At 43.6% G+C, this 27,650-nt stretch overlaps 1 protein-coding gene across 1 annotated transcript in view; it reads left to right on the top strand.

Moving 5' to 3' along the window:
* The window catches only part of ANTXR1 (ANTXR cell adhesion molecule 1), a gene marked incomplete at its 3' end in the record, with an annotated part of 107,894 nt that overhangs the window by 25,483 nt on the left and 54,761 nt on the right, over positions 1–27,650 (top strand). The window contains exons 9-12 of the mRNA XM_009643405.1: positions 1,751–1,811; positions 5,201–5,299; positions 15,051–15,120; positions 15,416–15,494. Coding sequence (XP_009641700.1) covers positions 1,751–1,811; positions 5,201–5,299; positions 15,051–15,120; positions 15,416–15,494 — 309 coding nt within the window. The remainder of the gene's footprint in view (positions 1–1,750; positions 1,812–5,200; positions 5,300–15,050; positions 15,121–15,415; positions 15,495–27,650) is intronic.

The raw sequence follows: 27,650 nt of genomic DNA, 5'->3' as shown, positions 1-27,650 counted from the left end.
GAATGAGGAGAAGAAATATATACTAAAACTTTTGGGGATGCTGGGGGAGAGGGGAACAGAAACTAAGGGGGCATTTGGAAAAATGTGAAAAGAGTCTCTTCTTAAAGGAAACATTTTTCAGTGGAGAGCAAAAATACTTGGAAAAACATCAACTCTTAGTTGTGTCCATTAGCCCTGGCAGTCACTCCAGGAAGAAGAATGCTGTATCTTCAGAGAAGCAGAACCTGGAATGAGTGAGGGGTGGGTAGTAGATGACTGACAGGAGATGGGCGGGTGGATAGCTACAGGTGGATACTTTGGAAGAGGGTTCTTATAGTCCTCTGTATTTTTTGTGTGTTTTCCCTATTCTGCCTTTCAAATTCTTCTAGTGCTTTTCAGTTCTCAACTGTTGACTTTCTCTTTTTTTTCCACTTGACAGTTCCTGTATAACCCTGTTCCTGCAAATCTTCTCTCTCCTCACTTGTCAGGCTGCCAGCAGCTCAGACAGTCCTGCTTCCTTCAGTCCCTTGGTACTCTTTCAGTCTCTACCAGCCCTGCTTCTGAGTAAATCAAACTTTTGTTTAAAAGTTTTAAAAAATAAATCATTGCTCTATCTATCTATGTACCTTTTACAATCAGGTATTTGAGGCAGAGCGCCATGATTTTGGAGAAAAATTATCTTTTTTGTACAGAATTTATTGTATTGGTTGCTTTCCTTACAGATGTTTCAATTTAAAGTTGGGAAAATAATTTTCATGTTGGATTTGAGTCATGATACTTGGCTGACATTTACTTGCCTCTTGGAGCTGACCTAAATTTTGATCAGTATTACCTCGTCTAGGGGCTGCTCAGCTCAGTGCTGAACACCCACAGCTCTTGGTTGCTGTTGCCGGTCTCACAGGGGCTTACGGACACTGTCACAAGTTTGCTGACTGTGTGCAGTGAAGAATCTGAGTTGGTCTTCAGAGCAGAGGAAAGGCGGCTGTGTGCAAATAACAGCTTGAGCAATTTTAGCACCGTGTGGCACCGTAGCATACTCCTCGTGCCTTGCAAGCAGTCTGCCAAGCCTGATGCTGGAGTGTTTGTGTAAATCACTGTCTACACGTAAAGTGGTTAAAGGCAGTGCCAACTCTCACGAAGACATTCTGCTTAATTTAAGTTTGGTTTAAGTAAAGAGAAACTGTCCATACATCATGATTTGAAATCACAGTGCTGCTGTAAGGATGCACTCAGATATGCTCTCATAGATCAGATTAAAAACTTAAGTTTAAAGCCCTGTGCCGAGACTTGAGAAGAGGCTGTGTAGATATTCCTGGGATGTTGTAATGCAAAGGTAAACAGCTTAGCTTAAACTTGTGATGTTTTATTTGGAGTGTTGTGCTCTAGAATAATTTGGGGGAGGACGGTGTGACTGCAAAGGGAGGGCAATGGCATTGCCTTGCGAACCCTTCAGGGTGCACCTCAGTTGTTACTGGTTGTAGTCTGCATAATAACTTGTACCGCAGGCAAAGGCAAGCTTGTGCTGAGATACTGGAGAGCATTGGCATCTGTTGCCTTCCTCCATAGCGATAACTTGCTGTGGAAGAGCAATGACACCGCTGTGGTTGGCTTAAAGTGCAAAGCCAAGATGGCGTAATTGTGACATGACTGCAAAGCGCAATGTTGAGTTAAGCGTTTACGTGAGAACAAATGCTCTCGCTCTCATGTTTCAGATTTGTGTTTCTATAGAAACAAGCCTGAGATACTTCATGACATTTTTTCTGTCTTTTAGATTTTGAAGAAGTCCTGTATAGAAATTCTGGCAGCAGAGCCTTCCAGTATATGTGCAGGGGGTAAGTATAAATTGAGGCCTTAGTTGTTTGTGTTGCCTAAACTACAACTTTCTGTCCATCTCAATTTGCTGGAGAGTGCAAAAGGAACTAATTAACTAAATATTTTGCTTTTTTTGGTGAGTTTCTTTTTCATCTTACAGTAGCTTGCACAATTTCCCATTTCTGCCAAACGGTGTCAAATGGGATTTTCTTACAGAAGAGGCTTGAATGTGACAGCTTTGCCTAACTGTTTTTCAGTCACACTGGTCTGTCTTACTTGGACTGTGCCAAACTTGAAGTAGATTATGCTGCAAATTTATAAACCAAATCAGAAAATAAGACTTTGTGATTAAGTTTAAAGTCTTGCAAATTCATCATCACAGAGAATTGTTGAGGGAAGTGCTTCTTAAGAAACTATCAAGAAAATCAACTGAGCAGGCTTTGATCTAAAGGCTTCTGATGTTCTTTGAATGTTTCTTAGGTGTTTGAGGGTTGACACGGTGACTGAGAGGACTAGAATTTAAACATCGTTCAGCTGACTTGTGTGAATCGTACTGCCCCTTCATTGTGCGCTTGTTCTAATAGGATTGCCTATGTATACTGTGGCTTTTAAGTCCTGGCAAGCATTTCTGCATTTGGCAGAACCCAGCCTTTTTCAAAGAAAGCTTGAGAACCATTTTAGCTTCTTCCATCTGTTTCCTGTGAACTGAATGTGTAGCATTAAGCAGAGAGGTTGGGAGCAGAGCTGAGGTTTGTAGAGAAGGATGAGTCCCTGACAAGTTCTGCATCTTCCTTTTTCTTTAATCCATAATCCAAATAAGAAAGCCAATTGTCATTACTTCTTTGTTTTCACTGCCAAAGCAGCTGGTTTAATCATCCTTTCCCGCATCTCCTGTTCCTGGAGCAACTGCCTGTATACCTAACAATATATGCGTAGTCATATTTTCCTAGCAAAATGCTCCATAAGTACCAGGCAGTGGTTTTGCATTCCATGCGTGCCACTACAGTAGTTTTGGGTTTTGAAGCCAGCATGGCATAATTGACATGAATTATAGTACTTAGTCATCTATTTCTCATCTTGGCTGGCCATTTGAATAGTTCCTTTGTTAAAAAAAGCTCCGAAACTGGGCTCTGTCTACCTGAGCATGGTAGGTGATTGTTGTCCTGACAGTCTCTGATATAGTCCAGTGAACATTCCATAAATGCTTGGAGAAAGGAAATGAAATTCTATGAGCGTTCAAGACCCACTTTACACACTTGCAGATTTTCTTTTAAATATATATTTCCGTACTTACATAAGTGATGAACAATGATGCTTATGTAATGGCATAAGCCAGAAGATTACTTATAACCCCCATTTCTAACTATCTTCAACACTTTCTAATATGCTTGTCGGTTGCTTGTGCATCTTATTGCTCCTGCTCGTTGTGTCTTAATGAGGATGTAGGGGTAATGTACAGCTGAGAGGCAATGTGAGAGGGTTGATACAAACTGTTCACATTGGAATTTGGCCACTGCTTCACAAGAGGCATTTTTCAAGGTTAACATTGCTCCAATGGTTGTTTAGATGCTCAATTCAAGGCCTCATCTTTGAATTTGGGCAAATATTCCATTGCTCTCAAACTGCAGCTTGTTTAATCACTCTAGGACTTTGAGATTAATGGAAGTGCCATTGAATATGAAGGTTAAGTGCATTAGTGTCTTTTTAAAATAAATTTTTGCAGGTTTTGTTGCTGCTCTTGCACTGCAGGCTGGTCCCAAACACTTCAGTAATGAATTTCAGCAGCAACACATCATTCTGAAATGCCAGTTTCTTGATGATTTGGTTTTGCATCAATGCAGATATGCAGGGTGCTTACTGTATCTGCTCATTTCGGCCTCAAGCGGAGACAGGATCCCCGTGGTTAATCTGACATCATTGATATGCTGTTCTTTGACTGTACTTGAACTCTCATATTCCCCAGCAGTTGAGACTTCTGTGATTTCTCTTAAGTGTTCATCAGCCCCCGCACTCCAGAACAGAGCTCTTCTCCCCCATTCTTCCCAAATGCTCTTGGACAACACATAATGGGCCTGCGAGGCAGCTTCCCTGGCTAGATGTGGTGGGATGATTTGCAACTTGGCTGTAAACGAGTGGGACCTGGAAGAGAGCCCAGATTCCAGAGCAAATCTGCTTTTTTGACAAGTACAGTGTGCGAGTCCTTAAGGGAGATGAAGATGGGGACTGTAAAGTGCAAGGCAAAAAATTTGAATCTGCAAAAACTAGGTTCCTTGTTGCTTCGGGGAATTTTAAAACCAGGGTGGTGTTTCTGATACACTGTGATTGATTATTCCTGCATTGTCTTGGACAGTGAAACATTCTGTGTTCAAACCACATTCACCAGCGAAATGTCAGTGGGGCACTCAGAAGTGCCTCTCCTAGATAGTAACAGGAATTGTGGGGGTGGTTTCCCTCGTCATGGGGAACTGCAGAGTTTGAGTTCCTATGTCTGCTGCCAGAACTTTTCTGGGACTATGGCCCTGTGTCAAAATCTGAAAGTCTGAAAATGATGCTTTCCTTGCAAGGCAGTCTTAATGCTGGTGGCTGCAGGAAGCTTGTAAACCTTTCCCAGCACTGGGTTCAAGTGGTTGGAATAACACGGGATGATAGAGAGTGATCTGAAAGACTTGTGAGGATATGATCTCATTGCTCAGCCCTGCTCGTTCCAAAAAGGACCGCTCAGTTCAGCACTCAGGGGCTGGTGACAGTCCTTGATGCTTTCTACTTGCACCATAGCTTGGGGTGACCTTATAGAGGAAGAATAGGAAAGAGGAAGACTTGGAGAAATGCCCACAGACTCTGAGATCATAGCCTTTGTCCAGAGGCTAGAAAGCTGGTCGGTTGATGAAATCCCCTGCCACGGTATGGAAATGAGTCCAGCCAGGGACTCATGGTCACTGTACAGGCTAGTAGGGCAGGATGGGACAAAACTCATGGCAACTGATACAATTTTGCAGTTACCTAGGAAAGTAGCGCTTGAAATTCTCCATCTGTCACTGGAAGATGGTTTTTTTTCTTTCCATGGAAAGCTACTTTTGCCTTTCTTCACCCAAAACTTTCTGCCCCTTAAAATGGCAACCTGGGGAGAGGAAATCTCAGTGTCTCTGAAGCTTAATGTTTTTACTGCAGGTCAGTTCAAATGTTTCTGTTGTGTATTATTTCCTGTTTCTAAAAACTCAAGTTGAAATTGGTTGTAGAATAGGGAGAGAGTGGAAGTTCAATTTTTAACAATTTTTAAACTTCAAAATTGTTAAACTGCAAATTTTAGCTGAAGACATCTGAAGTGAAAACTTTTGACATACATGCCTTGTCTAAATGACCATTCTTTGCCTTGCCATGTATCAATAATCTGCTGTCTCTTTTGCTACAGAGTCATTTCAGGTTGTCGTGAGAGGAAATGGATTTCGACATGCCCGTAATGTTGACAGAGTGCTCTGCAGTTTCAGGATCAATGACACAGTTACTCTCAGTAAGCTGTTTTGATTTTTTTTTTCCTGACTCTGCACTGACAGGCATTTGCTTGTAAAACATGTTGAATCTTCAAATATGTTGACTGTGAAGGTAATGATTATGGGATGAGGAGCTATTAAATTTGCAGGATGCAGAAAAGATTTTATTTTTTTTTAGAGGAAAATTGCTGATGGTATGATATGCTGCAACTCTGACAGCAAATATGTGAGTAGATAAGCTTGAGCAGTGTGGGGACAAAATATAGAAGACAAGAAACTTGCCTGTAAAGAGTATCTGTATGTGTTTTTCTGGGTTAAATATGGAGTGAAATCAGGTCTGTTTCTCTCCTTATTTATATTTTGTGGTACTTAGGAGGCCTGGCCATGCAGCTTAAATAAACACCATTGCTGGAAGCTATATTGGAGCTAAGGCATTGCTGTGCTTCTGTGGATGCAGCTTGGAAAGATGTTTCCTCTACAGAGTTTGCCAAACAGGAGAACCAAAGAAAAAAACGCAAATTAGACCCTGACTGTCTGGTCTTTTTGTGAAGTATACTGAGAGCCACTTAGCTGGAAGAACTAATGATTGTATTGTTCTCATCTGTCATGCCTGCAAAGCCACATAGGAAACCAGAAAGCATAACTCATAGCTAATACCACCAGTGACAGTAGAATTCATCTTGTCTAACATGGAATATATTCAGAAGCTGCCTGATTGCTTTGGAGGTGGTCCTGACCCTTTTGAGCATAAAATAAATGCATGACTTAGTCTATTATGAATTAGAATTGTGAAAGTCTAATGGCTGAATGTTGGACTTGCTTGTGCTTTTGAGCATCTGTGTAATTTGCTCTTTGGAGCCGGGGAACAGTTTGCAAAGGCTGTTTGCCCTGTGAGGAACGCCACTGAGTATTTGGGGCAGGTATGTTGATTGGACAGTGAGTGTATGTAGTTTGTCCTGAATGGCTTTTGTACTGCTGGCCCCCTCTGGAGTAGGCAGGTTCTGGAATTGCCAACTCATGTGTCGCTAAGCAGAAAGTTTGGTTGGCTGTGGTTCCTGTTTGCTTAATTTAGCTGTGATGAGTGAGGATGAAGAGCAGAAGCTGAAGGGCTAAGTGTCCAGGGAGAAGCAGGTGGCACTGGAGGAGGGCAGAGGGAAGGAGAGGGATCAGAGTAAAAGCACTGGGGCAAGGGGGGATATGGTGAAATAACTGTTTTGGAGGCATCTCTATGTAGCCCAGAGATACATGCTGGAGATGTGTGAACAAGTGAGAGGTGGCTTTCAATAAAAGAACAGCAGAGGCAGACACAAATTCATGATTTTCCTTTTAAGCTCCATAAAATCTGACCCAAACCTGACATGTGTCCAGAACTCCTTAAATTTGGATCATGGCTGCAGTTAGGTGTTGAACCATGTTTGGTTTCTCCCCAGAGTTCAGATCCAAAGTTTTGTTTGGATCATATGTGTTACAAAGTCTCCTGTAGTTCTCCAATGGAAATTAAATTGCTGTTCAAATATTTAGAAGTTTTCTTTTCATCAAAAGTCTGAAGCCATGTGATGCGAACCCAAAAGCCTTTGGGTTTGGTCGCTGGAAGCTAACAATTTGTAGCATTCTTAGTTTGAATGTCTGCTGTCTTTTTTCAATTAAAATGTGAATATCCCATATCAAACATATAATTTGGGTGAAAACTTCTGCTTTGTGGAGGGGCTACTTTCAGTTCAAGAGAAAAGTTAGTGGTGGATTTTTCAAGCAGTTGTATTTTATGCTAAGAAATACAGGGACATGTGTAATGGAAGTTATAGGAGTTAAAGACCACCACTCAGCATGACAGAAGCCCTGAAAGCTGCAAGATTTAGGAGTGCCCACATCACCCTGCTGTAGCTTGGCCTGGCCTTGTTTCAAGTCCTGAGCATCCCTCAGACAGGATACCCCTTTAAGAGATTTGTGTTGATGATCTCTTGATTTGCTCTTCCACTTTTTCCTCCAGAGAAGACTACTTGCTCACTACTTGTCATTAGCTTGAAAGCGACCTTGGTTACCACCTCTGTTACCTGAGGCTATGCTAGCTGTGACCTGCCATTGCATCCCAATTTCTTCTCAGCTCAGTTTTTCAGAGCTCGCTGGCTCTGGAGCAAGGCATTCATTCCTGGAAACACCCTAAAGTCTTCACAGAGCTATGAATGTCATCCATCGGCTGTCCAGTATTCAGTGTGTCCTGTCTATGGAGATGCAAAAACATCCAGTGTTGCCAAAGGGAGGAACTGTTTGTGAGGGTTACCTCACTCCCAAACGCTGTGACCTGGTGTTGGTGGGGGTGAGGACGAAGACTCCTTCCTCTCCTTTTGTGTGCCGACTGCTTGTCCAGCTGCGTAATTTATTATGGTGTCTGTCATTATAATTTTGCAGTAGCTTTCAGGAAAGATCAGCTTATCTTAATGCAATCCATGGGCGTTTTTTTTGTTTTAAGCTGTCTTCCTGTGTCTGCAAAATGACTGTGGAAAATGAGAATGAGGGCCAAATATGTTCCCTGCCTTCTGACCTGATGTATTCGTTGTGTCCTGAATCGATGCATAGGTGAAAAGTGAGCGCGTTCTCCTTGGCACTGCAGCAAGACTTCTCGGTTTGTTTTGCACAGCACCAGATTGTTTGATGCAGTGACCTGGAAGCAAGAGGCCACAACCTCAGTTTCTGAGTTCATACCATTCCCTGATTGAGGGAACTCAACAGTTGCTCATCGATGTTCTCAAACCAGAGTCTCTCCTGGTGGGAACTGGCACAGCTCTGTTAAGTTTAAGTTGCTCTATGTGAGAATGTATCTCGGTGTTCCGCTTTGCTGGAGCCTGCAGGTCTGGCCTGTGTTCTCGGTGTGCCTTTGCGGCACTTAGCTGCAAACAGCTAAATGTAAGAGTTAACTGAATGGGAATTTTATGGAAACCTTATGGAGACTGGATAGCTCAGCTGGTTTTGTTTGCTTGAAACCTCTCAGCCTCTGATTGTATCAGGGAGGGAGGTATTTTTAAAGACAACACTAAGCCAACAATTCCTGAAACCTTAAATTATCCCGCATGAGATGTAGACCAGTGCAGCTAGGACTTGCTGAGGTTAAGGGCATGAGCTAATAGATTTTTATTGGGTTTATTGGCAGAGAAAAGTGGCAGGTGAAGAGAGCATCGGCTCATAATGTTCATAGCTATGGGGTAAAAAAAGGAACATCTGTAGAAACCATGAAGAATATTTGGCTGAGCAGAACTGTAATCAGATGCATGTTCAACAGCAGGGTGTTTTCTGCCAGCAGCAGGACCTAGGAGAATTGCTTTCAGACTGCACAGAGTTAAGAGTAACTATGCAGTGCAGTGACTTGCTTTGTGGTGCTAAGATGTCTTTGTCTGCCCAGATTGTGCAGGATCCAGCAAAGATAGTTCTGGGCGTAGAGGCAGCTCTGTCCTAGGCAATTTAAAACTGAGTAGAGAGGTGAAAGACCTGTGAGGAAACAGCATGCACCACAGCGGAGGTGGGGCTGGATCTTTTGCACTCTAGTGGACACTCTGGATGCTTTGCACAAACTAGCCTCATTTTTTTTTTTTTCAGCAGAGTACCAGAATTGAGGGAACATGAGGCAGAGACAGTGGGAACAGGACTTTGTCAGTTATCAGCAGAGAGTGAGCTGTACAGGGAACTGTACCCCAAAACTGCCCAACAAATGCCTTCTGAAAATGTCATCTTTTAAGGCCTAGCAGGTAGCTCCATTTTCCCTGTCTTTCCTTTTTCCTGACAGCACAGTACTTTTCTTGTGACATTTTCTTTACTTTCTCACAGCCTGGTCACTTTTGGCACAGGAACATTTTGCTTTGCAGTTCCACTCCCTAATCCCTGATTTCCCCACTTGATCATGTCACTTTAACCCTCTACTGAATCTTTTATTTTCTTAGAGTAGCTTTTCTCTCTTTCTGTTGTGGTACTAGAGAATGTCCATCACTGTGTACAAATTCCGTCAGGTGGTTTTGGGACTGTGACCTTTATGAAGGACGCAACGTATGCCTCTCATCTTTCCTAGGTGAAAACATACACCAAGGTGAGCTTGCCATCCTATTTTGAAGGGTTGCCCAAGTCATTGCTTGACAAAGAATATGAATACAGAAGCAATGGTCACGATTCCCTTAAACATTCTCCTAGCCTCCAACAAATTGCAGTGTAGGAACTTTAAAAACAGGATTTCTGTGCCTTTACCTATTTCTCTGTAGCTGTCCAGGCCGAGTGTGGAGGAACAAGCACAGACCAGTCAGGAAACTCTGGCTGAGTAAGGAGGAGAATCTCTGTGGAACGTGGAGTGCTTTACCAGGCTCACACTCACACTGCGTGCTGCTGGGGGACCAAGATGGTCTCTCGCTGTGACATTAGTATATCTGTGCAAATATGCACGAGGGAGCTTGTGGTAACAGCTCTGAGATCGGAGCGGAGCTGTTGCAGTGCTGGACCAAGACTCCTGCCTGGGAGTCACCCTGTTGTACAGCAGCATGTGCTGCTCTCCTGAGCTGCCAGTTGTGAGCATGAGCAAATTAATAGCGTGGTGCTTTGCCAAGTTCTATTAGTAGTCTTGAAGCTACGTGTGCTTGTTGAACAGAATTGTGTGCACAGCAGATGAATCCATCAGAGAAAAATCGATTCCTCCCAGACCACTTCTCTCCATCTAGAGATTGTTATGAATGAGATATCATTGTTCTGTGCTTATCTTGCCCCCATCCCCTAACTCTGTTCTGAATGGCTTTGGCATTCAAAGCTCATGTGTCCCTACACAAAGCAGAGCAATTACAGTGTGATCTCAATGTGGTTTTCATTACAGCATTAACAAAACATTTCTTATTTATGGGTCTTCCTCGTTTGCAGTTTCTCTAGCTCAGAGAGTGTTCCAGTGTCTTTCTACATTCCTATCTCCCCACAAAATGGGTTTGAAATAAAAACTGCTTGCAGAATTGTCACAAGGAGTAGTGTAAGAGGAGGAGTCGGCCAGGATGAACAGAGATTGTGCTTTGGTAGGTGGTGCAGAGAATTATGGAGGTATTTTGTCTCATCTGAAGTGACAAAGGGACGGTGGAAGTGCTCAGGCTCATGATGGCTCAGGGCTACCCACCTCAGTGGGCTGAGGCACAGAGGAGAATGGCCACCTTAGCACAGGTGGTCCTGAGGGAGGCTTACGTGAGAGTGGCCAGGCTCCCACCCCAATTTGGCTGTGCCACTATAATAGACCAGAGTCTTCTTTCCTACTAGATCGAAGAGTTTTCTGAGATGTACTTTAGTTGCATGCAGATCATAAACACAGGGATAACAGAAGGAAATTGTTAGTCTGTGATATATGGGAAGTCTGGCAAACAGCTTTTGCAGCCTTTTCTGGACTAAAATATTGCTGATATTGCGAGTCCAACAATCAGCACTTGTGATATTGTGGTGGCAATTTGAAAATGTGCTTCCTTAAACCCTCTGTAAGGGATCTTTGCAGTCAGTTTTCAGAATGCCAGTCAGTTTTTGGATGAACTGTTAACCAGTGCAAAGGCTGCTAATTTTAGCTTGGTTATACAGCTAAAAGAAAGTACTCTGATCTTTCTTGGTGACCTTCTTTGGGTTTTTGTACCTCTCTTTTATTGAGGTTTGCTCTTGTGTGTTAAAATGGCATGCATATATCGAGGCTTTTATTATTATGGGTGGGAAGTACTCCAAGTCCTGGCTTGCCAAAAGGTTACACCCTGCTAATGGCAAAAGAAACTATTCACTAATGCTGGGAATAATAGATTTTACAGGCTACAGATAGTTGTTAAAAGGTGTAGGAATGCTGGGTAGCGAATTACAGGAATTTGAGCAGTAGTAAGTACCTTGTTGAAAGGGCATCCACAGAAAACAGATGTGGTTTTGTGAGATGTTTGACCCTTCTCCATTTCTGCACACTGCGCTGCTGATACCTTGGGACTGACTAGTTAGAGTTGCCCATGACTGCACTGTCCCGTGGGAGGTTTTTTTTACAGTGAGAACCTTATTGCACTTGATGGAGTGATTAGAGGTGCATAGGTAAGGAGCAGATTGTGCCTGTTACTGTGGGTGGACTTTCTCAAAAGTGAGGCCTTGCAACATTTCCTGAAGATATCCAAGCTCTGCCCTTGACTGGTGTCTGAGATGTGATCAAGGCCTGGGCATCCTTTCTAGAAAATTGGCAAAGGGGGCCAAGTGATTTCTTCATGGTTACACAGCCGGCTAGTGGCTGAGCCGAGAAGAGAAATCACTTCCTGGGCAGCCAAGTCAGCAACATCGAGTTGAGCGCTCCGCCATCTGCCTTCTACAGCTCTTCCACTAGCATTGTCAGCTGAGAGGAGTCCAAACCACAAAATGCAGATTTTTGGCATGAGATCTAGAGTTTGGGAGCATTCAGGCCCATCTCTTTCTGCACAGGAATACAGCAAGTTTTTTTCTGTAGCAGACAAGAAAAGCGGCGTTCTTTCAAATGCATCCTGCAGATACAAATGCAACAGCAGATGAGAAGTGTTGTTTTGTTTGGTTTCCCTATGTAAGTTTTCCAGGAAGGAGTCAGATGGCCAGAGTTATGCAAACCAAATGGATCTTCTTTTGTTTAGAGCAAAGGAAAATAGTCACTCATTTTTGTGGTGAAACACAAACATTCTCCAAACAAAATAATCTCGCCCTGTAGCCAGCCTGACCAGCCATGAGTCCCCTCTTGGGACTTTGAGTCTGATAAACTTTCTAGAGAGGAGTAGACTTAAATGTAAGTTGGGGGTGGGAAGGGAGAGAAAGAGAAACAAAAAGCTAATGAGAGGCCTTGCAAAATTAAGCCAGCTTTTGTTTTAGTGAGTGCTGGCATGGAGAATTCTTTGGCCTTTGCTGCTAGTGCTAGCAAAGGAGAAAACAAGACATCGGTCTTCATTCTCTTGGCATGTGTGCGCTGAGACAATGTCATAAATTTATGGGAGTTAATGACATCTTCATAAATCAGGGTGAGAACAGAACTGTAGGGCCAAATTCGCCGCCACTGCGTATCTTCCTAGCTTGTGCAAAGCGGGAAATGCTGCTGGTTTGATTTGGTAACTCCATTGCAAAACTGAGTGCCTGTAATATGATGCAAGCTCACCATAAATCCAGCGCCTGTGCTGTGGGCGATAGGAAGTGAGGGATGTGCATTTTATCGCTACATTGCATGCTTTAACTGCTTGTTGTTTGTCTCTTTTAACGAGGAAGTCATCTTCTAGATAGTATGGGGCTAGCTCTGTGCTGAAGACATCTGCTCCTAATGTTTAGCGTAGTAGAAGTGTTCGTAGGTGTTCTCGCTCTGAGGCTGTGGGAAAACAGTGATAATATGGTACTTCCCAGGCCAGCAGCAGGAGCAGGGACCTAGAGAGGCCAGAACCTTGAAGACTGTTCTCCATAGGTGAGCCGCGTGATGCAGAAGCGAAGCCTGTCTGTGAAAACCCTACGGCTGGTTAAATGTTTTGCTTTCAGCTGTTCACCTGTATCAAACAGTCCTTAACAAAAAGCTGCTGTGGGTAACCCAAAAATTCCAGTGTGTGTATATAGAGGCATGGGATTTGCTGGAAGCTGGAAACATAAGGAAAACTTCAGGGAAGGCTACAGCTTTTCACTATCATTTCATTTTTTTAATGGAGTGTAAAAAACAAACATTTCCTAACCTGTGTGAGGAAATAATCTTTTATATTGCTGCCAAAGCAAAGAGATACACTGGTATGAAAATGGGATTATTATGTGTGATAAGAATTACTAGAGCTATATTACTGCTTTCTAAAATTTTTTATTCAGTAGAAACCTCTCTTTTAGGAATGTCTGGGAAAGAATGCTTGACTTGGTGAGTCCTGCTTCTGCATGAGGGAACAAACTCTTGCAGTCTGTATCTCTTATCTTTATGCCTCATCCACTGCAGTACGATGTGCTGCACGACCCTGCTTCAGAGTCAGCCCTGCTGAGCTAAGCCCCGAGAATGGGGCCGGGATCAATAGTGCTCTGCTGCTGTTGCCCTAATCATTATTAGACACCAAGTGAAGAATGAACAAGGCTCACAGCTGATGCAGAAATTACTTTAGAGAAGGTTGCCACATTCTCTTTGGCTTCTGTTTCTTCATGGCTTTTCCTCTTTCCGCTGGCACCTGAAGTGGAATTGTAACTTGCACAAGTTTCCTCAAAAACAAAAGACCAGACAGTCAGAATAGCTCAGCTCTTCATTAGATTGCAAAACGATTTAGTTAAACTTTTATCCTTGCTCCTTTCCATTCCCTGTTGCTGTCAGTGATGCACTGAACGCTGTAACCTTGCTTCCATGCTGCCAGAGTTGTGTGTACCCTGGGAAGCTAAGTGCGCTATGCGGTTGTGAAGAGGCTTTAGATGATTGGAGACCCCAGGTTTGCTGTCTGTATTTCAAATAGCAAAGCAAGGTGGTGATGAATTGTACTCCTGTTTCAACCTGGCCCCATAGAATGGAGGCCTCTGCAGTATATAGAGATAAGATTCAAGATCTGAATTGAAGATGCGATTTGAAACGTACAGGTTTGAGAGAAGGGGAAAGAATCTGTCAGGAGAGAAGGGGCTTTCAAACAAAATGAAAATTCTAACTGGAAAATTTTAGGAAGCTGGTAATATTTGGAAACAGCTCATTTCAGGTCTATAAGCGTCTCTATAGAAGACCCTAGAGATGGTTACGAGTACAGCTGGTAGGAAGCTTTCTGATGCAGTGACATGCTTCTGGAAAATGCTGATTCAGCAGAATCACCCCCTTCTGCGGGAATGTGTGGTTTGCAGTCCAAAAACCAAAAACCACCCAGACTGTCTGCCCGGTTTTCTGCCGAGCTGCCCGATCTCTAGTCAGCTGGCAAATGGGTTGGGAAGTTCCTTGAGATCCCCACCTCTTTGATCACCAGAGAAAGGGGATAAAGTTCTAATTCAAGTCTACAAAAGAAGAGTATTAGCTGATGTTTGTGTTTCCCAGGCAATTGCTTATTGATAACTTTTCACACTCCACTTTTAAAACCATAGTATAATTTAGGTTGGAAGGTTTAATTTGGGATCAGATGAGTCCACCTTGAAGTGCAAAATTTTCCACAATATACAATTTTCTTAACCCAGCTTTTTTCAATTATATGTAATCTGTTGCAACTCCATCTGGTCTCCTGTATAGAGCGACTGTGATAATTTACTCTGACCATTCAAAAAGCTTTGTATCTTCAGTTTTGTTGTGGCTTGGATGTGTGGTGTGAAGGATGTCAACAGCACGGATGTGGGTGACCGGCGGCACGGGGCTTCCGATTGCCCTGAGGCGTTGGGCTCCGCAGGGGCAGGTAGTCCTCAGCCCTTTTGTAGTGGTCATGGCACAAAGGGCTTTGTGGCTTGGTGTTTCACAGTGAGAATGATGGATAGCTGTGACGGCCTGAAAACAAGACAGTTTTCAGGAGGGGTCTGCAAAGAAATGAGGAAGGAGGGTCACCTGCTGCATTTCCCCATCTTTCTCAGGGGAGTAAATGAGACGTGTTGAATTTTTCTTTTTCCTGAGATGCAGGGTATCTGCTGTTACCTTACATTTACTCTGTAACTCCATGGGCTAAAAGCATGCCTACAGTTACCTTGGAACAACTGCTGTGCAGTAGCTTGTTATCCCTCATATAGTGTTTGATTTTGCTTATGTATCAAGAGCAAGGAAAAATATTAAGTTTGATCTTTAAGACCTGTATTACTGACCAGGTAATAAATCCCAATATTTCTTTTTTCCAGATGAGAAGCCTTTTGTAGTGGAAGATACCTACTTACTCTGCCCAGCACCTGTGCTACGAGAAGTTGGCATGTATGTTTTTTCTACCTACTCAAATATTTACTTTGGCTGTGGGAAAATGAGTCTATATCATCTCACTATATTCTATTGTTCTTCCATCCATCTAATTCTGACTGTCTGCTGTGCTTGTTGGGCTGATTGGCAGTTGTGCATTGGAGCACAGGGGAGAGAGCACAAGCAGGGTGATTTGACCTGTACAAAAGGCTTTTCTGTGCATCAGGAGCCGAAGTTCCAGAAGGTGTAACCTAGTAGAGGGTTGTGGACTAGCTGGCCTGACTTGTTTCTTGTGTTTGGTTTTTTTTTCCAGGGAAGCAGCTCTCCAAGTCAGTATGAACGATGGTCTGAGCTTCATCTCTAGCTCTGTCATCATCTCCAGCACACACTGTGTAAGTTTCGATTCAAGTGCCTAAAGTGATTCAGTAGGATGGTGGTACTTGACAACAGATGTTTGCTACACCAGTGTTAGGGCTTCCAAGCTGCGTAAGCCTGGTGTGCAAAGGACTTGTTTCCCTCTTTTTGAAGGTGAGCTTGTGAGCATGGTAATGACATTTTGTGTATCGTGTGTGCCACAATGCGGCAAAGCTCTTGAGTCTTCAGGAAACACCTCAGACTCCCTATCCGCTGTGGGATACAGACCAGAACAGGACTAGCAGCCAGTGGTCTGGAGGTGTCTGTGCCTGCTTGTCCCCTGCCCAGTGAACAAGAAGCAAGCCTGCTGGCTTCGTTAGCTAGTCTTTCCTCTACAGCAATGGTGCTGCTCATTGTGAAAGGTATACGGCAGTTGTGATCATACCCTTTGTCTGGAAATCAGTATGATTGCCAAAAAAATGTGGGGGTTTTTCTACTGAAACAACTGGCTTATAGCTGGAGTCCTTTGTTGCCAGTAGAGAATTGCTGCACTCAGTCTTTTGTGGAATCAAGTAAAGGATGATGAAACCATTTATAATTCATGGTATTGCTGAAGATGCTGCTTCTGCTAAGTTATGGCTGTTGGGAATAGAGCATGCAATGACTTCTGCTAAAGGAGGTAGCAGAGGAATTCACTTTGAGTTCAGAGCAGCCCTTCACACTTCAGTGTATTCAGCTTCATTTATTTGTGGGAAGACCTATCTTCTGTACAGGGAGTGCTTAGGGCGCTGCTTTACTTCTCCCGTGTACAGACTTAAACCATTTTTTGGGAAGCCAGAGTGGTCTTGCCAGAAAGACTTGAAAAAATCTGTCCACGGCCTGCTTTTCTCCCTATCCAGCAAAGGCACATTGTGTTTCCATACAGAATAAGTGAAAGGCTAAGTTGTATAACATCGGATTACCAGCAGTCTTCTGTGGTCCACGAAGGCTGATGTACAAGATGAGAAAAGTCTTTTGTGTCACTTGATCTTGATACTTGTTCAACAAGGACAAGATTGTATGGAGAGAGTTTTCAGAGCTTACATGAGGGGTTATATTCAAAAACTTACAAAGACTTCCTTATGCCTTAAAAGAAGGGAATTTATTTTATTAGTTAATTTTTTGGTTCAAGTTCTCTTTGCTCACTGGCAAAAATGTATTTGCGTGTTGTCAGCAAATTACAGGAATGTTTATATGAGGCAAGACCTGAGAAAGAATTCTTAGAGAAAAATTATTCCTTCCTGATATGCTTTATTCTGGGGATAGGATTATTATTTCTAGGTTATAGGAGATGAAATATCTGTTCCTTTTCTGTTGTTTTAATAGCTGTAAGGAAACTTTCAAAAATGCCTATGCTTCATGGCAGCACCTACTACTCTGATGTCTTCAGACTGCAAAACTGGATTTGCAGTGCAGCTAAGCAGCCAGAATTCAAATCCAGATCCTACATCCAAACCTAGACGCAGCGACATTCAGTGGCTGCTTTGAAAATTATGTCACAGGCTTCACTGATCAAGAAAGCTTCTCCTGGGTAAACAAGCATTTTGTCTTTGTAGTAGTGGGTTTTTTTCCCCAAGTTCTTTTTAAAGATTAAACTGTTTACTGAGACTGCAATCCTCTCTTTAATTAAGGTTACAAGGTCTCCAGTCCTGGAAATACCCATATACAAAATGTGCACCAAATGACTTGTTTAATTGACTTCAGACCTGAAAGTTAGGTCTGTTTGAAGATCTGCAGCCAAAGTGGGACAGTCAGAAAGCTGTGGAATGAAGTGATGGTAACAAGCAGGAGAAAAACCCTAAGATTTTCTTCCCTGTGTGCAAACTAGCAATCAGTGCTTTGGGTTTCCTCTCTGTGCTGTATTTCAGAAATGATCAGGGTTGGAAAGAGGTCTGGAGCGTTGTCTTCAAAAAGCTTCCCAGATGGCAATCGGCAGTGACTTGACAGGCCCCACACTTGCTTTGGTGCCAAAGCCTTGAGCCCCAATCTCTTTGCTCTCCAGAAATGGCTCTTTAATGGGAGAAGGAACAAAGCAAGTAGCTTAATGGCCTGATAAGCTTTACCATTTCTTTATTTTCTTATGTAGCTCCACAATAAAACCTTCCTATGCAACATGAAATAATCTGCAAATATCCCATTTTCCCTAGAAACAATACCTGTCCTGTTCTGTGAACTACCCTTTTGAAGGACTATTGGGAGGTAACCAAGGAATAAATTCAATTAAGATCATAGCTGAAACAGATGGCTCTGTTCCCAGCAAGTAAAGACCAAAAGTGAACAGTCAGAAAATTCAGTCAGACTTTGACTCCGAAACTATGAATGTAGGTATTTGAAGATCAGGACAGATAGAGCCTAGACACTGAACTATCTCATGAGCTTTTTTATCACCCTAACTGGCAAAAATTTTCATGTAGGTTTTTATGGTATAAGGGGATTGGGCCAGTTTCTCATAGGTTAATAGGGCAAAGCTATTTTATGCCAGCACATGTCCTGACATTCATTTAATATCTAAATCTAGGAATGAGGCAGCTAAATAAATGTCAGTTTTCTTGAGCAGTGAAAACTCTAGAAGAAACAAAACATTTTTCATCTTAGGTCACTTTTTGGAAAGAAACAAGGAATCGAAGCCTTTGCCTTTTCTAGAAGCGCGTCACAGCTTCACTTGTAACTCAGCAAGGCCCAACTCCTGCGATTGCCAGAAGCGAGGAGGGAAGAGCACTTCGTACTCCTGTGCTTACATTGTGCTTTCTAACACCAAGTGCCAGCTGTTGAAAATGGCATACTGGGATTTTTTGCCTTGCCCAGTGTCATCATTTTTGTGAAGTTGCCAGTTAAAAGTGCTTTTCAGAGACTACGCCTTCTTATTCAAATACTGAATACGTGGCAGAAAGCGTCCTGTGCTCTTGTTCCCTTTAGGAAATGTCACTGGTTTGTGTCTCTGAATGCAGTAATACACATATTGCTCTACTATAAACTGACTCCCTCTGGGAACAGAGATTTTGCTTGAGCCCACACTGCCTAGCTGAAGTAATTATTTGCACTTTTTCCTCTTGAGGTGTAAAATCTGCTACAGCATTTCAGGGGGGAGAAAATGTGTGAAGGTTAGGAATGAAGGCATTACGTAATGACTGACTTAATCTCTTAGTCTGAGACACACTTAAATACATCTCCCTTTCCAGCATTAAGTGATACTACTTGTCAAATCTGTCAGCACCAAATCAGACCTCACTGTGTGAACACTGGTTGGGGTTTGGGTTTTTTTGTTTTGTTTAAAGGAGTCCTACATACAGCTAAACCAGCCTTAGAGCTTTTACCTATGCTTTCAAATCCGGGTGCTTTGGAGTCCACTTTCCTGGACTGCAGGTGTCTGTTGTGCTTTGAGGCACTGCTTGTTTTCTGTACCTTTCCACTTCCTGAAATTCAGTAGGCTTCCAGATTTGCAGCCCTCCAAAAAAGTGGCAGGGGTATCAGAAATTAAACTGCATGGGTTCTGTTGTATTCTGCCTTTTGCTTAATTGCTTGTGCTGTCCGATATCAGAGTACAGGTGTGACTATATATGCTTTTATACCTCCTTTTTTTGTGGGACTCAAGGAATTGCTGGCTTAGGTTCCCAAAATAAAATTGCCAGAACTGCTTAAATTTTGTATTTTAAAGGGAGTCTCCAGGCTTTCCTGGTACTTCACTGCAGTGTTCTCCTCTTTGTTGAAAGGTAATTGGTTTTTTCATTTAACAAAAGAAAACAGAAGAAGGTGCGGGAGAGACTTTTAAAGATGCTTTTGTTGCAGAGGATCTTTCAGCATTTCCATTTTAAAGTGCATTTTAGGAAGACTTGCAGTCACATAAAAGTGGTCTCAGCTGGATCAGGTGGAGCAAAAATCTCCATTTAAAAAAGAATCAAAATTCTTTTCAGTTGGCCCAGTTGTTCTCAAGCCTGAGGTATGAAACAGTCCATAGGAGGTCTTTGGGGATTTTATTTTGTTTTTCTTCCTTAGGATTTTCAATATGAGTTTTTAGAGGCAAGACAGTTGATTACACATTGAGAGACCCTTTTAAATCCCTTGTGGTAAGTACCAGTCTGGAATTTGCCCAGGCACATGAGCCAACAAATTAAACTCCAAATGCAAGGTCTGAGTGAAGAAGTATCAGCCAGAACAAAGCTTGACTCCCCGATCTCGTGCAGGGGTGGCCTTTAGTTAAAGATAGAGTTGTTATTTTTTGGAGACTGTAAAAAGCATTGACTGTGCAATTGCTTGGGACTGTTCAGCTTTCAGGGTGCAGTCTTTACCTTAAAGAAGAGTGAAAGAAAGAAAAAAGAACCAGGTTAGTAGAGGAGATTTTGTTTGTTTTGGTGAATGCAGCTCCCTTTCCCACCCCTGGGTTAGTTTCTTGGGAATAGTGCTTTTGTTGTGGTTTGTTACCATCTTGGCTTTTCTGCTGGCTTTGATGGCTCTAAAGTCTAATGGGAAACCTGCCCTCAAGATGATAAAGTATCAGAGCACATATCTGTGTCAGGAGTGGAAAATAAAGGCATGCTGAAGAGAGACCAGGGCATTGCACCCACTGCTTTGAGATTATAAATCAAGCCTACCCCAGTTAACCACATCCCCACAGGTCGTTAGGGGCTGCAGCATGCATTCTCACAGATTCCCAAGTGGTGCAAGAAGCAGCATGAACTTTGGGGGGAAGAAACTGGGCAGGCTGTGTCCTGCTCCCCCTTGCAGGGTGCCTGCAGCAGCCCTGGCGAGCCGGGGTCAGTGGGCAGGGGCCCGCGTGTCAGTAAGGAGCTTTGTGGACCAAAAGGGTTTTTGCTTGTTGGAGGAATGCAGTGATTTCCATTTATCTGTCAAAAATGGGCCAGACACAGGAGCTGTTGTGGTTGGGCAAAGCATTTGTTTCATTGAATTATGAAATGCAGATGAAACCCTCTAGCTTGGGGCAGAAGGATACTGCATGTAAACATCAAGCTTGCTTGTGCCCTCTCTGTGGATGGCCAACACTATTTTTCATTGAAAGGTTTTGCTGACTGCACACTCCAGACTGAGGATTACTGACTGGCTTCTGGTAAAGCTGCTAACAGTGGCTGGGTTTGTTTCGGAAGCAAGAGGGTAACACTGTGTAAATCAGGGGCTGCAGACAGAAGCTTAATCCTGCTCCCCACTAACTTACATATTACCCAGTTAAACTAAGACAGGGCTGTTCTGAGTGTCATTTAGGGTGTTATTTGGCCCGGGCAGTGTGACCACTGGCAGCTACCCCAACAGAACAGGGGAATGGCTGGAATGAGAGTGTTCTTAAGGTTTGGAGATGCATGCTGTTTATATGCTTAGTTGGGGGATAAGATGCCAGCATCTCCAGTAAGACAAAGCTCAGCTGGCTGGAAGTATTTGATGAATTTGTCTCTTGGCTTGCTTGTCTCAGGGTTACTAATTGGTTTCTCTGAAATTGGTTTTTCAATAGTTGTACCTTTTAAATAATGTTATTCTTTCATTTGAAAGTTCCCCATGGGGGAAGGAATCCCCCCTTCCATACAGAGGGCAATGAGGCTGTGTTGTTAACGCATTACCTAAGCAAAAGACAGCAAAACCATGCAGGGACATCCAGGTGACCTCTGCTGCCAGCAGAAGGTGCTAAATGGCAGCCCTGAATACTGAAGCCTGGAAAGGCCAGACATACATAGGGGCTGGGCTTGTTCCTCTGTGTTCTTCTGGACAAGCTAATCTCCTCTCTATAAAATCCGATGTGGATTTAAAACCCGTTTTTCCAACCCTTGGAATTGGTTGTGTCTGCTTGGACTGAGATTTCAGGAGGAGACTACCCTCGAGACATCCCTAAGCCTCCTAAGGAATGCTCTCCTGGGCATCTGTTTAGCAACTGGGTCCTCCAGTTCTGAGTGTCAAGGAGCTATTTTGGTTATAAATAATATTTAATTATCAGAACTTGCCACTATCTGTCTCTGTTGCTTGACTCAAATTAGACAGAGGCCCCTTCTGCAGGGCAAGACACCCTCACCCACCTTTTGCTGATACTCTTACTGACTTGGCCTTTGTACTGCAGTCACACTTAGGGGTCTGACTTGCTCCAGGTGCCATGTAACCACAGAAGACAGAGGCAGATCCTGCCCCCAAACTGCTACTGTCTTGACTCCTTGCAGCAAGGCTATTTACTTCAAATGTTACCATCAGCCGAGCACACTCAGCTTCCCAGTGCTTTGGGAAGGCATCAGTTCCCAGGGTGGGCTGGGCTGTCTGCTTGGCAGGTAAATGAGGTGCCTTTGTTCACCACTGCAGAGGTGGCTGTGTAGTACGCTGGCAGAGACCAAAGCACCCAGCAGCTGAGTAAAGCAGTCAGTGATTACAATAAGGGCTTCAGAAACAACTGGACACATCTAGGTGTGATTTTGCACTACATAAACAGTATATTTTTCATGTACCATGAAGGGCTGAATTCTTGTGGCCATGATCGTTTTTCTCTCTTAGCTTTTAAGACAAGAATTTTTTTAATGTGCCTGCGTCTACAGAAAAGATATTAAAACAGAAAATAAAGATTAATGTAGCCTCCAGTCCCAGTCTGGAAGTTGACAGCTTACATTGCTACAGGTGTTATCATGTGGTTGTACACTTTCTACCTTTTATCTGACCAGAATATCTTCATTGGGTGGCAGATAACTAATGATGAGAATTTAAAAAGTAGTTTCATTCTACTGCTGATCTCAGTTGACCTTTGATAGCTGAAGGCACCAAGAACTATAGTTTGCTCTCTGCTAAACATAAAAAACCCATCTTGCTCAGCAGTAGTAAAAGGCATAGAACCACAAATCCAATGGGAACTGAGCATCCTCAGCTTCCACTACTGCTAAGACTTTAAAACCAAAATACTACTTCTTCCTCAGCTGTTAGTCTCAGCATACCACCAATTTCATAGGCAAAGTTGCCCCACGTCAGGCTTTAGTGGTATGAACACAATATGCATTGCTTTCATTTGTACCTGTTAATGCCTGGGGAGTGTAGGCTGCAGGGGTTTTCCCACTTCTTGAAAGACAATTAGCAAGTAATGGCTGGTGGAGTTGGGAAGCTCTTTAACAGGGATTTACTCCTGGTTGCGTGTCAGGAGTTTGAAGAACTGAAAGAAGTATTAAATGCTGCTTTATGAATGTGTACGCATGCAGATGTCCACAGAGCAGATTGCACACGAAGCATTGTCAGGAAAGGCAATGTACAATAGAGGAAATAATTTACAAGGCAGCCTTTAGAGGCAGGAAGTGAGTCCTTCTCTGCTGACTGGAGGGCTGCTGCCAAGTTCTTCAGTGCAAAAAGAGAGCATCTCGGAGAGAAGCCAGGATGGGAATTAAAATAGGTCTTTGTTCATCTTCTAAAATGCTCCCAAAAGAGGAAAAACCACTAATGACCTCTTGCACTAGTAACTCTCAGACTCAGATCTGGAAGGGAGGTGAAAACTGCAGGGCTGCAGTGACAGTGTAAAACGGGTCTTCCTGGGCAGCTCTCGACGGGAAGAGCAGGGAGTATTGCTAGGTGATATTCCTGTGCTCCCTATATTGCCTAGTGAGAAGCACGTGATGCTTCTTTGCAGGAAGGTGAGACGATGGAAGTGCCCACACGTGGGCTGGGAGAACGTTTCTGTGGCAGGGTGTTAGACTTGCCTTAGGCTAGCATTGGTTGAGACTCATTTTCCTTTGCCATGTGTATCCAGTTCATAATGGATGTCTTCCCATTTCACACCGTGTTCCTTCAGGAGGAGAGCTGGGGGTGTAATCCTTGTAGAAAGGAGCATTTTTCAGCTGAGAAGGGACATACTGGGTCAGGGCAGTTTGGGGATGTGACTGGATTTGGGAGGTGTATGCAATGCCTAAAGTGGGCTTGCCCTTGTAAGCTAGGGTCCTGTCCAGTGCTGGTAGATACCAGCCTCTCCCTACCTGAGGTGCTGGTGCTCCAAAGCCACTCTTGGATTACAAGATCTCAAGTGGCTAAGCACACTGCTGGGCAGTTAGCCCTTCCACAGTCCTGGATAGGATTTCTGATTTTGGAAACTGCTGCCTAGCAGTTGGGCCAAGCCAGTGCTTGGCGGTGAAAAAGGGGCTGCTTGAAACTCTACAATGGATGCAGTGGTTTATTGCACATGACAGCAACTTTGGGCAAGAGAAGGTCTTGTATAGGCAGATCAGAGAACCGGTTATCTAATAATGAAGCAGGTATCTTGGTGGCAACCATTAATATATGGCTTGGAAGGATCGGTGAGGTGACAGGTGGGGAACAGGCCTGCCATTCGGGAAAGAAATAGTCCCTCTGGCCTCACATTTCCAGTTGTAAGGGTGCGGGAGCCACTGAAGTCAGCTAAAAAGGAGAACTCTGTCTCTTAACCTCAACAGGTTTTGCATTCGGCAAAAGGACGTGGGTACTGGCACAGCTTCACTACATCTGGGTATCCCGGCCTTCTTCCTGTGGCTGTTTGAAAGACTGAAGGAATGTGTACCTTTGAGTTGAACAATAGTGGATGGATTTGATCTTTAAATATGGAGAAAGAAAAAGTTAGAAAATCAAGAAGGCACTGCAGGCTTGTAGTAAAAACTAATGATGCCCTTCGCTGAAGGTTCTTTTTTTATTATTATTCAAAAGGAATGTAATTCAGTGCTAAAGTAGGTTTTTTTCAATTGTGACTTTGTTCTGGGCTGCCCAATTAAGGCTCTGCTAGTTATCAGTGTTCGAAGTCTGCAGGCAATTAAAGTGCATTCACTATTGTATCAATAGAGGCTTTATGAAACTGCACAGTAAATTTAATGAGCACTTTCCTAGGCCTTTGACCTGTATATTATTAGTTGAGGTATTGCTCTGTGGGAACTCCGGGGCATATGATTTCAGGTTTGTTTCTAAAAGATTTAAATTGCTCTTGAATGCTTTATGCTGCAAATATAATAGCCAGCGAATGTTTCTGCTAACACAGGTCACCCTAAGAGTTAAATGTGCAGAGATGATTTCACTCTAATATTGCTGTGTGAGCGGCTTTATGACACCCTTAAGTGTGGTAGGCATATTGCAAACAGCGTGTTCCTCTGGTTTGGAAGAAGGGATTCTCAAAAGAGCCCGGTAGATTGGGGGTGGGGGCAGAATCATGGAATGGAAGGTTTGCAAAGTTTTAATTTGGAAGCACCAAAATTGTGGATATGCAGACTTTTTTCCCGTGGCAGTGCTGAAACGAACTACAAAATACGTGCTACAATCTCTGCACGCCTGTACGCCTCTAATATGAAACCCCATTTAACATTTAAGTTGAAACAGAGCACTTTGAAACACTCTGAGACAATGTTTTATTTTGTTGAAATGTTTTTCTGTTGAAAACCTGATTTCACTTTAAACTGAGTTTCAGAAGGAAACTTATCTCAAACACGTCTTGTTGTGTGGGTTCAGGTCATGCCCCCTGTAACGGCCTGTGAGGAACTTTGCCTGCTTGGCTTGCGGGGGTACATGGGTATTACCTCGGGCAAGGTGCTCCAGAGATTTTTTCTTTAAGGGCTGCTTAAATGCTACAAATCTCATAAACACACACAGAGGCAAGACATTCCAGAGCTGTAGCATGCCGTTTTCCTTACTTTCCTGCCTCTCAAAGAAGTAAACCCAAATCAAGCCATAAATGGTTGTTTTTATGACAAAGTCTAATTCCACAGAATTTTGTCTGTTATTATTCCAGTTGCTGTTCACCTCCTGAAATAGATTTAACATAATTCTTGTTAAGGACTGCCTTCAGGCACAAATGGAAACCAAAATAACTGCTTAGGTTTCACCTCAAAGGTTTTGCTGTTTAGCTACAAGTGTTGGGGGAGAAGAAATGGCCGTTTCAGAATAGGAGCTCCTCTGTCAAAACAGAAACATCTACAACCAAACATGCACTGTCAGGGGGAAGACTCAAGCTGCTGGCAAGTGTGTGTGCAGATCGAACCTAAAAAGAGCCCTCGAGAGGCCTCTGCCTTTGTGCTAGCTGATTTCAGGCCTGCGATGTCTTCACCACGAAGCCAAGGCTCACACACTCACCACCTGAAGCCTGACCAGATGCTGTGACCTCTCCCTGTAGCTGGAGGGTGTGATTATCAAGATGCTCATCTGTAGAGTGCTGAAAGCTTGCAGCTCAGAGGCCCTGCTCCCTTTCATCTCTGCTGCTCCCTGCAGTGAGGCTGTTAAAATCGCGATACCTGAATTTTGGCGATTGACAGGTAATGGCATGACTAGTAGAGACCTGAGCAGATGGTCAGGGGCGTTGAAGTCCTACCACTGTTTTTAGCCTTTGCTTCAGCATAGGTCTCCTGGCAGTGAAATTCAGGGGTCAGGAGCTTTGTATTGGAAACAGTAACAGAGTTAGAGGTGTTTTACCAAGCCAGATGGGATGTCCCAGGGAGCTAGAAAACCAAGAGGAGGGCAAAGGCCTTTGGATCTCACCACCCCTGAATGCGGAGGTGCCTGTCATCCGAACACTAACGAATCCCAGTCCTGATGGAGAGTATATACAACTGAAGAGGGAAAGCTCATCAGTCTGCAGGGTTTTGTCGTGTTGTGTTTTTTCATAAGCTACCCTGCCAGACCCCGTTGTATTCAATGCAGGATCCCAGAGCAGTGCCTTATGGGTGAGGCACTAGCCTGGGACTCGGCAAACTTGAACTCTACCGTTAGTTCTGCCATATTTGCCTTTCAGAACTCTTGGTAACACTTCTGGAAACTTTTAAGTGTTTCTTCTGAAGGAAAAGTTCAGCTTGTTTTCATAAACATAAGCACAGCAATCGGGAATGAGAGATTTGTTTTCCCTGACCAAAGATCTTTCCTTGCAACAGAGAGAGTAATGATTGCTCCTCCTTCCCGCCATGTGCTTGCCTGCTCTGGAATGTGTACTCTTCAGGACAAGGGTTGCTTCTTGCTCTGGGTTTATACAGCATGTGGTGAAGTGAGGCTTCACTGCTGTTTATACTGGGCTGTAAAACAAATAACATAGGATACTGGAGAAGTCTTATGTAAGCGGGCGCTCATCTCCTCTCAGCTCTGGAAGGAGAGGAAGGAAACAGATCATTTGTAGAGGGGCATCTCATTTCACAGCACAGTAAACTTGGAAAAAAGGAGCTGAGAACACCTCTACTGGGTGACCTGGAGCAGGTGTTTCTGGCCCACATCCCCTGCTGAGCTTGGCTCCCACTCAAGCAGCCTCTCGCAGACACCGATCAAAGAGGCTGGCATTGCAGAACAGTGCATTCAGCGAGTTTTCATTTCCTTTTAGAAATTAGGCCAGATTGTTTCTGTTATATTAAAAAAAAAATTCCTGTGTGTGATAAAATAAATGATAGGCATCAGTTGCCGTGATGGGGAAGTCCCCAAGAGAGGCAGAAATGGAGAGTTTCCTTCACAATAAAAGCTGCCTGAGTCTCTCTGGTGTGAAAAGGCAGGGTCAGCCTTTGTCTTCCCTTCCCCTGTTGACTAAAGGACATTAAAACTGTTTCTCCTTTCTCTCCAGGGAGAAAACCTCGGTCAGATTTTGGGTGTTATTCAATACTATAGCCAAGATTTTCATAAAGCTTTTTAAAAGCACTTCATTCTTTTCCTACTAACACCTCTGCAGGCTTTCAGCATGTTATTGCTCTTCCTGCTTGGAAAATGTAAAAAAGGACCGGGCTACAGGAGACATTCACATCTTCCCTGTCTCTGGAATGACACTAACCATGTTTCTCCTCTTTGTAAAGCACCCAAGGTTTAGCAGTTATTTAGTTTTGTGTTATTTAAGTTGCTATTACCATAGAGTCACTCTGAAGTGAGACTCGGTGATACGGCTGTCTTTGTGCTGCTGTTCCCAATTCTTGGTAGCAGCGCAGATGTTTCTGCGCTCCTAGCCCTGAAGCAGTAATGACAGCAGCTTTCCAGCCTGCCCTGGAGGTGACATCATGGGGCTGCATGACAGCCTTAGGTCCTCTGCCGCGGTTAACAGCTGGGGAGGCTCGCAGAGGCTCTTCTGCACAGCACAGGGGACTGAAAGGCTGCCTGTAGTCCTGAGAGCAGCTAGCTGATAGAATCATAGAATCACTTCGGTTGGAAAAGCCCTTTAAGACCATTGAGTCCAACCTTTAACCTAACCCTGCCATCCCACCACTAAACCCTGTCCCTAAGCACCT

This window comes from Egretta garzetta, unplaced genomic scaffold (genome assembly GCF_000687185.1).
Source record: "Egretta garzetta isolate BGI_Z169 unplaced genomic scaffold, ASM68718v1 scaffold238, whole genome shotgun sequence".
Lineage (NCBI taxonomy): Eukaryota > Metazoa > Chordata > Aves > Pelecaniformes > Ardeidae > Egretta > Egretta garzetta.
This window is presented reverse-complemented; position numbering and strand designations above follow the sequence as displayed.